At 39.8% G+C, this 14,490-nt stretch overlaps 1 protein-coding gene across 6 annotated transcripts in view; it reads right to left on the bottom strand.

Moving 5' to 3' along the window:
* ACOT12 (acyl-CoA thioesterase 12) overlaps positions 1-14,490 on the bottom strand; it is a 66,476-nt gene that overhangs the window by 26,900 nt on the left and 25,086 nt on the right. For 2 of the 6 annotated variants that reach the window (XM_074328770.1, XM_074328771.1), the window contains exons 8-15: positions 14,191-14,341; positions 13,637-13,692; positions 13,307-13,370; positions 12,562-12,645; positions 7,362-7,495; positions 5,457-5,585; positions 3,991-4,117; positions 3,584-3,736 (exon numbers count right to left, since the gene is read on the bottom strand). In XM_074328770.1, coding sequence (XP_074184871.1) covers positions 3,587-3,736; positions 3,991-4,117; positions 5,457-5,585; positions 7,362-7,495; positions 12,562-12,645; positions 13,307-13,370; positions 13,637-13,692; positions 14,191-14,341 — 895 coding nt within the window. In that variant the 3' untranslated portion in view covers positions 3,584-3,586. Of the gene's footprint in view, positions 1-917; positions 3,737-3,990; positions 4,118-5,456; positions 5,586-7,361; positions 7,496-12,561; positions 12,646-13,306; positions 13,371-13,636; positions 13,693-14,190; positions 14,342-14,490 lie in introns of those variants that run through there. The other 4 variants (XM_019715072.2, XM_019715069.2, XR_012495064.1 and 1 more) reach the window with 3 other exon arrangements.

The raw sequence follows: 14,490 nt of genomic DNA, 5'->3' as shown, positions 1-14,490 counted from the left end.
TAAATTTCAAGTACCAAATATAACATTAAGAAAGTGTATGGACATTCTGTCAAAGGAATTCACTGGAGACAGAAATTCTGACAGAATTTGACAGAATTTCTGACAGAAGCAGAGATTCTGTTTCTTAAAAGGAATTACTGATATTGTTTCTTTTCTTAGCTAAAAATGCCTTTAGAGAAAAGCATACTTTTAATTAATTTATTCATTTTCTATTTCCCAAGCACCTACTATGTTCCTGCTACTGTTCTTAGGCACATGGAATTGTGGCACTAAATAAAGCAAGCAAAGCCACATGCATTCTCATGGGGCTGAAGAATGGACAATAAAATACATATCAGAAATATCAGAATATCCGGAAAATATTACCAGAAAGGGATATTTTATTACATTTAAAAAATATTTTGTTGAATCTCCTAAGACTTACTGTGTTTCCCCGAAAATAAGACCTAGCCAGACAGTCAGCCAAAATGCATCTTTTGGAGCAAAAGTTAATATGATACTCAGTCTTATTTTACTATAATATAAAACTGGGTCTCATAATAAATATAATATATAAATAATATAATACCAGGTCTTATGTTAATTTTTGCTCCAAAAGACGCATTAGAGCTGATTGTCCGGCTAGGTCTCATTTTCGGGGAAAATAATGGTAGTTGTTAGCACTCTTCTTCCTTCAGTCCTCTGAAAATGTCATCTCTTCTCACAAGCTTATCTTTCACTTTTTTTGGCTGACTCCTAAATCTATATCTAGCCCTAATATCCCTAGTTTCAGTCCCATCTTCTCACCTGCCTGCTAGATATTCCTACTTGGATGTTACACTTCAAACTCAACATGGCTTTAAACAATCTCACCACTTCCCCCTGGAAAAAAAAAAAAGACTAATTTTCTCTTCTTGTCTTCATTCCCCCCCCCCCCCCAATTACATTTCAAGCCCATAGGCTTGAATTTTAAGTTGCTCTTTTCTTGACATTCCCCCTCCCAACTCCATGGTCAAACCTCCCTTATTTCCTATAGGCCTCGCTTTTTACTGTGTTTCCCCGAAAATAAAGTCTACCCTAAAAATAAGCCCCAGTTAAGATTTAGTACGTTATGACGATGTTCCAGAAGAAGATGACATGACTGTATTTCAATAAATAGATTGTTGTACATGAAAAAATATGACATTCTCTGCAAATACACCCTAATGCGTCTTTTGTAGCAAAAATTATAAGACCCGGTCTTATTTTTGGAGAAATATGGTATAAGACCTGGTCTTATTTTTGGGGAAACACAGTAGTCTGCTCAATAGTCTTTGCCTAACCAACCTTATACGAAATAGATCCTTCCTCATCCCAGTACCTAGTCATTCTCTTACTCTAAATTTTCTTCATAGTTTATTTCCCTGCCTAACACTATTTGTCCCTTTCCACCAGATGATAGGTTACATGAGGGCAGTAATTTTGACTCTCGCTCATTACTATATCCGAGAAGTACTCAGCACCTAAGGAACACTCACTTTTGTGGAGTGAACGAACTAAATGAACAAATGTAAAGGCAATTAACAGAGATGATGCAAGTGACTGTATTCTACTTTAGATTGGATAATCAAGGGAAGGCCTGGGGAGATTTTTCTGATGAAATCTGAATGACAAGAAGGAACCAGTTGAGAAGATAACGGGGAAGAACATTTAGGGTGAGGGAATGGTTAGTCAAAGCTCCTAGAAAGGGAACAGGCTTGCCATCTTTGAGGGGCAAAAAGATGTAGTCTTTTGTAACTAGCTTCCTTTACTTAATGTTTTCAAGGTTCATCCATAATACTCCATTTTATAGGTATCCAGGGAGGTATAGAGGGGGTAAATCTTGGGTATCTTGACTTGAGGTAATAGATAAATGCAATTACACTGAGAAAGGAGCATGCCTGGGTAGTTGAAAAAGGCAAAGGGGCCAATATGACTGGAAAAGAGTGAGGGATAAACTAAAGGAAGATCAGATAGTTAATGGGTCACAGTTTACAGGTTCTGCCAGTGAGTTTCTGCTGCATACCAACCACAAATCTCAGAAGAATACAATAATAAGCATTTAGTTAGCTCATGCCTGTAGTCAGAGCTAGGCTGAGCTTACCTGGACAGCTCTGCTAATCTCAGCTGGGCTTGCTCACATCTACATGAGGTTTGGTGTGGGGTTGGCTGATCTAAACTAGGCTCAGATGAAGCAGCTGTCTTCCTCCTTTTCCTGGGACGAGCAGGCTAGCCCTGACATGTTTTTTCTCATGACAGTGGCAGAGATGTAAGAGGGCAAGTCCATTTGCAAAACACTTCAAGCCTTTGGTTGCATCATGTCTGCTAACAGTTTATTGATGAGTTACATGGTCAAGCTCAGAGGCAGTAAGTAGAATAGTGCACTCCATTCATGGGGTTGGGGATGGTGGTGACGGAGTGAGTATTTCAGAAAAATAATCTAATATACCACATGGAGCCTTATAAACCATTATAAGGTGTTAGCTTTTACTCTGTGATATGCAAAATTGTTCATGGGTTTTGAAAAGAAATCTATCATCTGACTGCTGGGTTGAGAGCAGAGTGAAGGGAGAAGCGATAACAAATGGAAAGGTTATGATCCAGATGAGAGAAGACGGTGTTTTGTGTTAGGGTTGTAGTGGTGGAGTTAATTAGAAGGGCTTAGGAACTGATTGCATTTTTAACAGAGCTATAAGATTTGCTGAGCAGAGGTAGAGATTTGACAAACTAACAACAGGATGTATCTACTCTTAAGTGCTCTAAACTAATGGAGAAGTCCTTCAACTTTTAAAAGTTATCCTGCAGAGGAGGCTAACTTGACATATGCTGGTTTGCCTTATGAGTTAAGACAAATCACGGAGTAGAATAATGAATGTCAAAGTCTAGGGAATAAAGTGCCGATGTAATGGTTATGAAAGAAGAGCCCAGTTAATATTCTCTTTCTCTGCAATATCACATTTTGCAGGTACTTTTCGTGTGTATGTAGCAATAGATACTAAATTGGTCATCCACCTTGAATATATGTTAAATGACACTAGTAAAGTAGTTCCTATTACTAAAATTGATTGGATTCTATTATGTTTTAATGTCTTCCTAATTTAAAGCTCTAAAACATGTAATACATCTTGTCAGATGCTTCTGACGTACTGATACCTGCTGTACAAGGAACAATCCCACACTATCAATCAATTAGCCAACTTATCACTTTTGATTTATAAAATTTTATAAAATTTCAAACAGAGCATGCTTCACCTCTGTAGCCTAAAAATATTCGGGATAATTTTAACCAAATTTGTACCATTTTATAGAACACACAATATTGCATCTGGGCAGTTTTATTTTGCCTGTGCTCCTGGAAGGGAGCAAAGCCACAGATGCCCTAAAACAGTTTTAAAGCTCCTTTAATGCTAATCCAAATCAATGGTGTTTGACCTGAGATGTACTTTGTTTTTTAACCTCTTTCTAACTGTATTTTGCTTAGGCCAACAGTAAATTCTTTTGTGGCCCAAAAGCTTGCCAAGTGTCAGGGCTAAGGGTGCTTGGAATTAAAAGTGGATAATCAAATTACAGATCATTGAAAGTTTACCATTTAAAATATGCTTATCAACCCATCATCAGTAGCATTCTCTATGAATTGTATACAGGAGGCTGCTGTCTCTTCAATGGATTTTGACCAGCCACCAAGATTTCCAGCAAAGTAAGGCAAGATGCTAGCAGAAATCTGGTTAAAATAAGATACCTGTTTCAAAAAGAAAATACATTATTTTAATTTCTTATTGACTTGGAGCTTTTTCAAGCAGAGAAATGAATCTTGTTGGTATAGGGGAGGCTAGAACCCTACTCTTCTGGGGACCTGGAATGAATCTGAAAGGATGACCTTATTCTCCTGGTGTGGACACACATTGCAGAATTACAATTATTAGGAAATTGTTAGAAAGAGATTTCTCCTATCTGTAGGAGCAAATTAATTTGCAGATGTCCCATCAAACTCACAGTGCATGAACTGCTGTCAGTAGCATGGATGAGAAATCCGGCACATATGATTTCACTCCTGATGTACTGGGGAGAAGGTGGGAATGATGGCAGAATAACCGACTTCACTGCCACCATGTAAGTGTCACTGAAAGATAAAAGGACATTTTCTAAGTTCTCATGAAAAATGAAGACTAGTTGTTAGAAAATAAATTTCTGTAGTTAATATAATTTATATAGGTAGAAGTGAAATTATGGAGAGACCCACATCTTCTAGATGAGTGGTCTGCATTAGAAAACATTCTCTATGGCTACATTCAAGCATAGGAAATAGTCATTAAAGCCCCAGGTGTTTTCTGCCCAAGAATGATACATTCTTTGCAGAACTCCACAAAGCTGGCATCAACCTCCAGACCGGTTTTATTGTTTCCTAATGGGTTGTAATTTCAGTCTCTTTCCCTTTTTAATGAAAAAAATAATAACCGTTGTTTCAAAGAGCCCTCAAATAATAGGCAACCCCACAAACTAGCATATAGAAGTTTTACTTCAGTCTACCCTGGTCACAGTGCACTCCCAGCCTAGAGATGTTCACACTTACCCTTTGGTTGTGTCTCCCTCTAGACCTTTTTATAAATATGTAACATTTATGTAAGTAAATGAACATTATAGATTTTTATAGAAATATAATCATCCTACAAATATTGGTCTATAATTTGATTTTCACTAAGAGTAAATCTTTGGAGGTGTGTCTGTATCAATGCCTCTCTAGTTACTTCATCCTTTGTAATGCTGGCACAATACTCCATAATTTATAAGATGGAGCTTTAGTTTATTTCTAATATCTTTTGCCATAATTGATACTATACCGAACTTCCACGTGCATTACTATTTACACGAGTGTGGGATTATTTCTATAGCCCAGCTTTGACATTAGAAATGATGGCTAGTTCCAGGAGTAGACCTTTACTGTCCTGGAAGCTTCCGCTTTGTGTCTCTTTGAACAGTGGCTCTTGGGACCCTTCTCCTTAGAACCTAAACACTGTGCTCCAAGAAGTCCAATGCCCATAGAAAAGCCATGGACAGACACTGATTGACAGCCCTAGCTGGCAGCTGCCATTTTGGATTGCTAGCACTTTGTAAATTCTAAGCCAATTCCTGGTATTCTATTTGGCTTTCTTTCACGGCATTTTTACTGATTGTGGAATGTTTCAAAGGTTTGCTAAATATCAGTTTTGTATCGACATAGAGCAAAAGGAAAGAGAACTGCTTTAGAAATCTTTCATGGTGTTTTGCACATGGCTGGCTTGTAATAGATGATTGTTTCATTTTGTATTTATGGAGAACTAAAGTTATATCTAGAAAACGTTCAGATGAACATCATTCAAGACCAGAAATGCTTACATTGACTTCCTTATGTTCATATCAACTTTTTCTTCCTACTCTACACAATAAAACATTGCTCTAACACTTGAATTTCATATACTCACCTATCTTTGGGAGGCCTTCTTCGTGATACAAGTACTACCAAGTCTTTGGGTTTGGTACCATTCGCTCTAGGACAAGTGATATAATATATTTGATCATCTTCACTCACGCAGTCTATGACTTCACAAGACCTATGTAAATAGAACAGTGAAAGAAAGGTTGTACTTTTCTACCTGATAGCATAAGGCATTCACTTCTTTTGTTTGTTTGCACGATTTCATTAGTGATGTGCACATTCACCCTCTGCTCACATAATCATCCTTCCAAAGCCAGCATCATTTCTTGAAGGCTGTCATTAGAAAACTGTTTGGTCAGAAAGAATAACTCTGCATGTGATGGAGAGAATGGTGGCCGTCTGATTCTAAGGTCACTGCTCTCAGTACTTAGAGAAGGGCATTTGGCTATTTTCTACAAGATTATTTTTCTCTAGGATCAAGCAATATTTGAAAGACTAGTGAATTATACGGACAGTCCCAGAAGGACTCCGAGGTAGAGGAATATGGTATATAGGAAAGAGCACGAAGCTTGGAGTCAAACTTGCCTTTGAATCCCAGATTGCCGCTGACGTAGCAATGTTATATTAGGCAAGTCACTTTGTTTTCTCATCTGTAAAATGTAGATAGTAATACCTACGGGGTTATTGTGAGGATTAAATGAAAACACCTGGCACAGGACCTGAATCATACTAGTAGGTGCATAAAAAAAGTAACTTGAATTAGAATGAATTCATTCATTCCTGCCTTCATTCAAGTTAAATTTGACTTGAATTTCAGGTGACAGAAAATAGTGGGAGAAACATTTGTAAAGTATTAACACCAAAGTTTAGGCATTGTTTCTTGCTAAAAACTTTGTACTTACAGAGAGTATCTACAAATATTGATGCAAGAAAATTGTGAAGTGTTTCTTCTTGTCTCGGAGTGTTTTATTATGATAGCATTAATCATGATGTATCATTCTGGCATCTATGCAAATGTAACACATGACCCCAGAGGTGCTTCCCTTTAGTGGCATTAAATTGTCTATTACATGGCATTAATCATAGTGAGGGTTAGCCATTTTAAAGATGAACTTCTACCTCATCAAGATTAGGAAGTGAACGGTAATGCCTGATACATCAGGAAGCCCATCTCACCAATCCTTCCCTCCCAGCAAGGCGTTCTGAGGCCCTGCGGGCTGTAGCCTGGGAGCCCTTGGAGAAGGGGGCGTGGCATGAGTGCCATCAGTCTGTCAGTGCCGTTGGCCAGGTGCACAGCTCCAGATTCCAGGGGAGGAGGGAGAGTGGACAAGATTGAATTAGGGATGCAGGAGACAGGAAGTAACAGGAATAAGCGATGGAGGCTGACAGCAGTGGGCCCTGATCAGACAGGCAGAGCAGGAAGGAATGCCTTTCATTTCAGTACTCACACAGCTTCCTCTCAGCTTCTCACCAGGGAGTGCAGCTTCAGAGAGCGAGTGGGGGGAGATAGAGAGAAAGAGAGAAACCACCAATTAAATATCAAGAGTGGGAAGTGAGAAGAACAACTGGATAATCACTTCCTCGAGAGCAATGAGGTTGTGTATTCAAGTACAAGAGTGCAGAATTCAGACCCTGGGTTCCAATTTGGATTCTGTCACTTTATTGCTTGTTAAATGGAAATGATATCAAACTTGAAGAGTTATTGGTAGGATTACAATAGATATGGATAAAGCATGTCAACTCAGTATAGATGATAAATGAGTATAATAATTTGGGGTTTGTGTCTCTCAATAGCATTTGATACAGTTTTCTGTGCACAGCAAGCTTTAAAAAACATACTTTAATAAAACAATATGTCACATGTTGGGCAATGGAGATGGACTGCAATATGGAGGTCATCTTTTCCATGATGTCAGGATTGATTAAGAAAATATTTTAAATTTATTCTTACATGTAATGGGGGTCCCACAAAGGTCGCTTGGTAAAGTCAGACAAGAGATGATAAGCCAAGTGTGCTGGTTTTTCCACATGTTTTTCAACCCAAACAGATAAAATATCATGTTCTTCTAGAGTATATATTTTTATCTAAAAATAACAAGAAAAAATACGTTACAAAAGACAAATGGATGTTTTTACTTTAAAAACCACACACATATATGTAGTCATAGGTTGATGGTACGAAGGCATCTTGGACCCAGATAAGAATGAAGCCAAATGATGGCAATTTCACTTCAAATACTTGGCTGTCTAGAGCTCTGACCAGGATGCTGTACTCCTGTGTCCTCCAAACAATATGTGAATTGGGGGTGGGTTGTTTAATTATTGTGTATTAGTTTTTCTCATGGAAAATAAAGAATGTATGCCTTTCTCTGTTTATCTTTTTGTGATGTTTTCCCTGCCTCTACTCAGGAACAACAGAAACTACCATCAGAACAACAGAACCTACCATCAGACTGCAGGGCAAGTCAGTGCCTCATCTCCCCCGTGAGACCTTGGAGCCAAGGCCACAGCCTAGGCCACTAGCCGGGATGTCAGGTATGCCTTTGCGTAGGCCAAGGGGACCCCAGGAAGTAAGCCAAGCACCTCTAAACCAAGTCAGCCTCTCAGTGGGGCCGCTGAAACACCATATTTCTTCAGCACAAAGCATTCTTTCATTTGTGAGTCACAAGGGCACATCCTACTATGGCTGATTCCTGGGTTTCTTTCTAGTGCTGAGGTAAAAGGAGGCCTGTCTTAGTGAGCCGTGGACATATATACTTCAACACTGACGTATCCTTGTTCCTCTGAACTCTCCTTCTACTGTGCTTTTGCCAATAATCAGAGATATGTGTTCAGCTGAAAGCATGTTTCTAGCCTGCCCATTTTCTCCATCTCTTTCGGGTGCTTTAAAGTTAGTGTTGAAATTTGCCATATTGTAATCATTCCCATGGCAACAAGCTGCAAGAAGACAGACAAACATAGGGTTAAGACTTCACTGCAGGAATCAAACAGATGGAAAAATCAGGCTGTCAGGGAGAAAAACCTTTGTTTAAATATAAATATCTTCAAGAAGAGAATGAAGAAATGAGAAACTGACCAAACCAGCTTAGAAAGGAAAGAAGTGACTATCTGCTATGCCATTTTACCTCTCCAACTGACCCCAGTGCCACGCCTGTCTTTAAACAGAGCCTGCAAAGGAGGACACGATGTGGGCTCTGGGCACTTAACAAACAGAAACAAGACCATGAGTGGGGGCTCTAGTTGGTGGCCAAGACTCACCCTCACCCACCATTGCCCCCTGTACAGCAGGATTAGAAAGAGGTTCATTGATGTAAATTCAGAGGGAAGTCACCTTATCACAGCTTGGTGGGCATGTGGCTGTGAGCCAGGTTGCAGGGGCGCTGCAATCTCAGAGGAGGTGAGGGCAGGTGGCCAGGGTGCGTTTCACAACCTCAGTCAGATTCTGGCCTTGGGGCAGCCACAGTCTACCCTGGTGGAGCCAGGGTGCAGTGGGACATAAACTGAGCTGAGCACTTGTGAAGGGTGGAATTGTGCCCCCCCCCCCATTCATCTGTTAAAGTCCTCACCCCTAGTACTTCGGAATGTGATCTTATTTGAAAAACAGGGTCATTGCAGATGTAAATGGTTAAAATGAGGTCATACTGCAGTAGGATGGGACCATAATTCAATATGATGAGTATCCTTATGAAAAGGGGACATTTGGGCAAAGACACGCACACTGGGAGAACGCCACGTGAAGATGAAGGCAGCGATCAGGTGACACACATCCATGCCAAGGAACGCCACAGGTTGCCGGCAGACCACCAGAAGCTAGGGGGAGGCCGGGATCAGAGTCCCCTCACTCCACAGGGACTCAACCGTGCCGACACCTTCAACTCGGAATGCCAGCTTTCCTAACGAGGAGACAGTACATTTCTGTTGATTAAACCCCTCAGTTTGAGGTACAGTTATGGAAGTTCTAGGAAACTATCACAGCACTTTTCTGGGAAGCTGCTGCCCAGGTTGCAGACACATGCTGCTGCTTCCTATTCTGGAGCCAAAGCAAACAGCAGGCTGAGTAGCCACCATTAAATTCTGCCCTTATGGATCTCTCTTGACTTATCGAGGGCCCACTCCAGTACTGGACGAGAGAATGATATTCTGATCCTTCCCCCAGAGGGTGAAGGTTGCAGAAAGTCCTTCTCATTGCTCTGCTGTCAGAATCAATGACGCTGATGCAGACCAAGCAAACAAGGAAAGGCAGTGGTTGCTGTTCGTTCTCTTTAAACCCTAGTATTTTAGAAAAGCCATCTTTTGCTTAGTGAAAAAATTCTCCAAGACCAGCTCTCCAAGAAAATGAATTTCCTTTCATGCTGGGAAGAATACAGGTTAAATTCCATTTGTAACTAACTCAAACAGTTTACCATTTGGTACCTGGAGAATTATATTCTAGAAAATGAAGCTTAAAGTACTTAGGCATAACAGTTGCTGGAGCTTGCTAACATTTTATTAATGATATATATGTTTTCATACTAATAAGATTCTGTTTAATGGGTTTGGATGTCTTATATAAATATCACAAGAGGAAAAAACTCAAAATTTTAGAATTGTATACATCTGTTGACAAATATGTCGTTGAGACTACATTGTGAGGAGCATAAACTGGTTTTTACAGAGGCCTGGAAGCGGGGTGGCTAACTTTGCCTGGGGGTGCCTGGGGGGTTACCCCAGGGGCTAAGGGGGGAGACTTGGTCAGCTAGAGTTCTGGGACCAGCCCCTCCCCAGCTTAAAGGAGAACAGCTCCCTCTGTACTGGGTTTTGTCCTGTGTAAAGGTTTTCAAGTGGTCCTTGCCATTTAGGTTTTCACCATAATTTTTCCAGTACACCCTGAGCTACTCCTAAATAAAAAAGCTACTCCTGTCAGCTCAGTCTCCTACCCACGCTCATTTCCACCATGGGGATTTGGCTCAAGCTACTCACTGCCTAGAAAGTTCCTTCCACCCCTCCAGCAATCTACTTCTCACATTATCTTCAGAGAGAAAAGAATCGCCCCTCTCCAAAGTTCTCTCTAAGTAACTGTCTTCCCTTACTTTGAATTGCCTGAGAGCTGACCTTTACAATTTAAAACACTGCACTCTCTCACTTGTTTATAAACTACCTTAAAATTATTCTTCAGCTGTTTCATGTCTAGGTGTGATGTTTTCAAAACAGACTATAAGCTCCTTTAAGATGAATTATACGGACAAGTATCTTGTCCATGTAATTGAGCGTACACCTTTTGCTCCTGGTATTATGACTATTATTAATGCCACTATTATACACTGAAAATGAAATAAAGGGTAAAACAGTGAGTACTGCCCAATTTAATTACAAATACCAGAAATGTTAGACTGTTGTCATCTAATTTATATTGAAAATGAGTATAGATTTTAAACCCTGAAATAAATATTATTCTTTATATTCAATTGTATTATAAAAATAATTCAACTAAAAGGTGACAAAAAATAAGAGAGCTGTATTTTAAAATTAAAAGAATATGAAAGTTTTAAAAAGTAGGAGAGAACAGGAGATAACTCAGATTTTTATCGTAAATATAATCTAAGAAATGGAGGGTTTCAGATTAAACAGAGATAACATAAAAATGTTCAAATTAAACAGAGATAACATAAAAATGTTCCTTTAACTACACAATATCTATTAGTATCTCTACAAAAATTGAAAATTAATTATTGATGGCTCTCCTTAGATACTAGAAAATATGCCATTTATTTGTTTAGGTTTGTTTCTGGCCCCAAACCCCCAAAGAACTGAAATATTAATATTTTATACAACTTCACTAAATATGCTTTCTTCCTTCATTCCAGACTTAAGTTTGTCCTTCCCAAAGCAGCTCATGAATGCTCAGATGCTTTAATGATGCAAGAAGCATATTTCAAATTAGTAAAAGAAAACAAAGTCTTGTAGCATCTTTTATGAGGGATAAAGAGAAAGAAATAACCTGTATTTCTGTGGCACTGAACCAAGCATAGTCAGAAACCTGACTGGATCCAAAGGGAGTACAGGAAGACCCTGAAAGGATTCAGAAGCGAGGACAAAGACATAATGAAATCCAACAACCCAGAACAAATCACACAGAAGAGGTCCAAATCAGAGGTGAAAAACATCAATGAAGTGGTATCTGAGTTTGCTTTGATTTCAGGGTCAGTAACCATATAATTTAGTGCCCAAAATGGACCATGGAGGCACTGTGAATAATTATGATGGGACAACCAGGACCGTGCCAGGAAAACCAGAACAAATGGCTACCCTATTTTAGAGGTTACTGCTTCATGACGATGTAAAACAGTACACACTGAGACACGAGCACAAAAAAGCCAGCCTTATTGAGCATCTCCTGAGTGCCAGTCACTGCTACATCCTAAGGACTATAGCAGTGAGCAAAACAGCTCAGAGAGCTGACAGTCTAGTTAGGGCGGCCATCAGCTTCAAAGGGTCTCCCAATTTACCTCTGACATTAGATAAAATTCAAATCCAAATGATACATTTATTTAAATTTGACGACGCAAAATATTGTAAAAGGTGCTAAAAGTGATACAAAGTCAAGACAAGGCTTCTTTCTTAAGAAGTTTATAATCTAGTTATAATCTAGTTACAATCATGTATACAAAGTTAAATTATTATGTAAGACTTTCATCAATTCAACGTAACTGTGGAAGAAATGTTCCAAGATAGTGCATAATTAATTAACAAATTAATTGTAAAGAAGTAATTGCTAAAAGGAGTTCCTAGAGGGAACAGTTCCTTCAGTCAGGGGTGACAGGAGTAGCTTTATGGAGAAGCATTTGTCCTGGGTTTTGAAGACCAAGTAGGATTTGGGCAGATGGAGAGGAGGACAGAGGTGGAATATGAGAACTAAGTTCAGAGGTGGGAACGTACAGGGTGTATTTGAAGGACCGCAAATCAGCCAGCATGGAGTAGCAGAGACAGGGCTGGAAAGATGCTGGACTTTTAGAAATAGCTTTCCAAAAAGATTTTTTTTTAACCTTCTTAAAAGCAGCAGGACACCAGTTGCTGGTGGGAGGAGAAACTCTGGGTAGGAGAAACCTCCACCACCACCACAATTCTCATTTGTGATGGACCAGGAGTTGTGCATATACCTGGATGCCTCCTACCTTTTCCACAGCACTGGTCACCTCCCAGCCACTTTTGGCCACCAGCTTTTTGAAAGCTTCCACATTGTCCTCACTCAGCGCTGCCTAAAATGCAAATATTTTAAAAGCTGTGAGTTCAACGCACAGACACGTGATCAAATATTTTCTACTTAGACAATGTGCACTGTTAGAGCCAAAGTAATAATGTTGAGTTTAGAATTATGCTATAGGTAACATAATTTCTGTCTCAAACTCTTAATTCAGAATTTAGACAAAGTAACATTAGGTCTGTTAGCTCAGCAAATTATATCGTTTTAATTGCCATTGTGAGCAAAGACAAGATTACCCTTCAGTACGATTTATAAAAGTAAGCTTGGATTTCCCTTTCATGGTCAAAAACATGAACAACTAATACTATGTTGTTGTCTTATAACAATGCAAGCTGGTGGGCATGTCATTCAGCACGAATCATGGTAAGACACCAGACCTCAATGTCCCATGCTGCTTGAATGCATTTTACGGCACAGCATCCTGAGTCTGCAACTTGGGAACTGCACATATAATTCAAACAAGGCAGTGAAGCAACTGGTGGGTAACCAGTTACTCATAGCTTGGTTTTGTTTTACTTTGAGATGACTGGTTGCTCTATAATTCACTGTTTTATCTAACCTGTGTAGGCACAACCTGAATCAACTAAACAAGAGGATTTCCATTTTTGTCATGATGTGATTTTTACATGAAGAGCCCCAAAGCATAAAACTGTCACCTGGTCACTAACATCCCAGTGTATGCGAAATGGAACCTCTTCTTTGTGGGAAATAACATATTTTCTGGAAAAAAAAATTAAAATGTTAAACAGTTTTCTTCCCTGCATTTAGCACTCAGCAGTAACTATGACAATTTCTTGAACTGAAATCAGTTTTTTAAAGCTGCTTTTACTGGAAGAACAATTTCCCACAATAGCCTCTACAGTCAGAAAACATCAGACCTTCTCTTTTTACATTATCTGGGCATAGAGACTCGGAGAGGAGTGCTTTGTTATGTAATTTGCCAGATAAGATACTATTCCATAAAATCCTACGTCTATGTCCCTTACCTGCCTAAGCGAATTCTCTTGCGTGCAATAGCTCCATGATACCGTCTAAAATCATCCTGTAATAAAAAAAAGGAAAGTCAATAAATTTTTAATATTTTAGTGCTACAATCCTAAGACTCTGTCTCCAAATCAGTTGAAAAAGCTGACTTTTCAACAGGGACATGTCTCTGTGTGAATTCTCCTCAGGTGTGAGTTGGCAATAAGGGAACAGCAGGATGAGGGAAAGATGTAGTTCCGATGAATGTGGCACAGCACAGAGAACTGGATGGAATGTGGGAGAAGAGTCAGAAGTGGGGCATGGAAGAAGCTCTGCTTCCAACAGCAGCACATGGCCAAATAGGGGTGAGGTCTTCGGGGACCCCATCATTTCAACGAATGATTAGAGTGATTTGGAAAAAACAAAAAAAAGTCCATTTTACTTTGTGACACAGAAAAGGGGAATAGCCCTGGAGGTTGTTGCTGGTGGGAGGAGAAACTCTGGGTAGAGCTCTGTACCCATAGCTTCCCTCAGAAAAGGTGGTCTGATGACTGAAACTCACGTGCTCATAACTGACCTTTGACATGGGTTTGACTCTAGGAAATTTGACCAGTTCTTCCTTATCATTGACAGCATGATAAATGAGAAAAGCACTGTTGATGTGCCGGCCCCGGCCCTCAGCCCACTCCTGGCAGTCAAAGGCCTCCACGCGTACTCCCACTTCGACACTGCAAAAGGGTGACACGGGGCTGTGGGCAGAGAACTAGAGTGTGCCGGGCCTCCTCTGCCCACCGCCACCAACACCTCCTCCGAGCAAGGAAGAGAATGAGGGTCCTGGGAGTGTTCTTTGTTGTCTGCAAATCTACGCAACTTTTAA

The sequence above is a fragment of the Rhinolophus sinicus genome, linkage group LG03 (assembly GCF_036562045.2).
Source record: "Rhinolophus sinicus isolate RSC01 linkage group LG03, ASM3656204v1, whole genome shotgun sequence".
NCBI lineage: Eukaryota > Metazoa > Chordata > Mammalia > Chiroptera > Rhinolophidae > Rhinolophus > Rhinolophus sinicus.
This window is presented reverse-complemented; position numbering and strand designations above follow the sequence as displayed.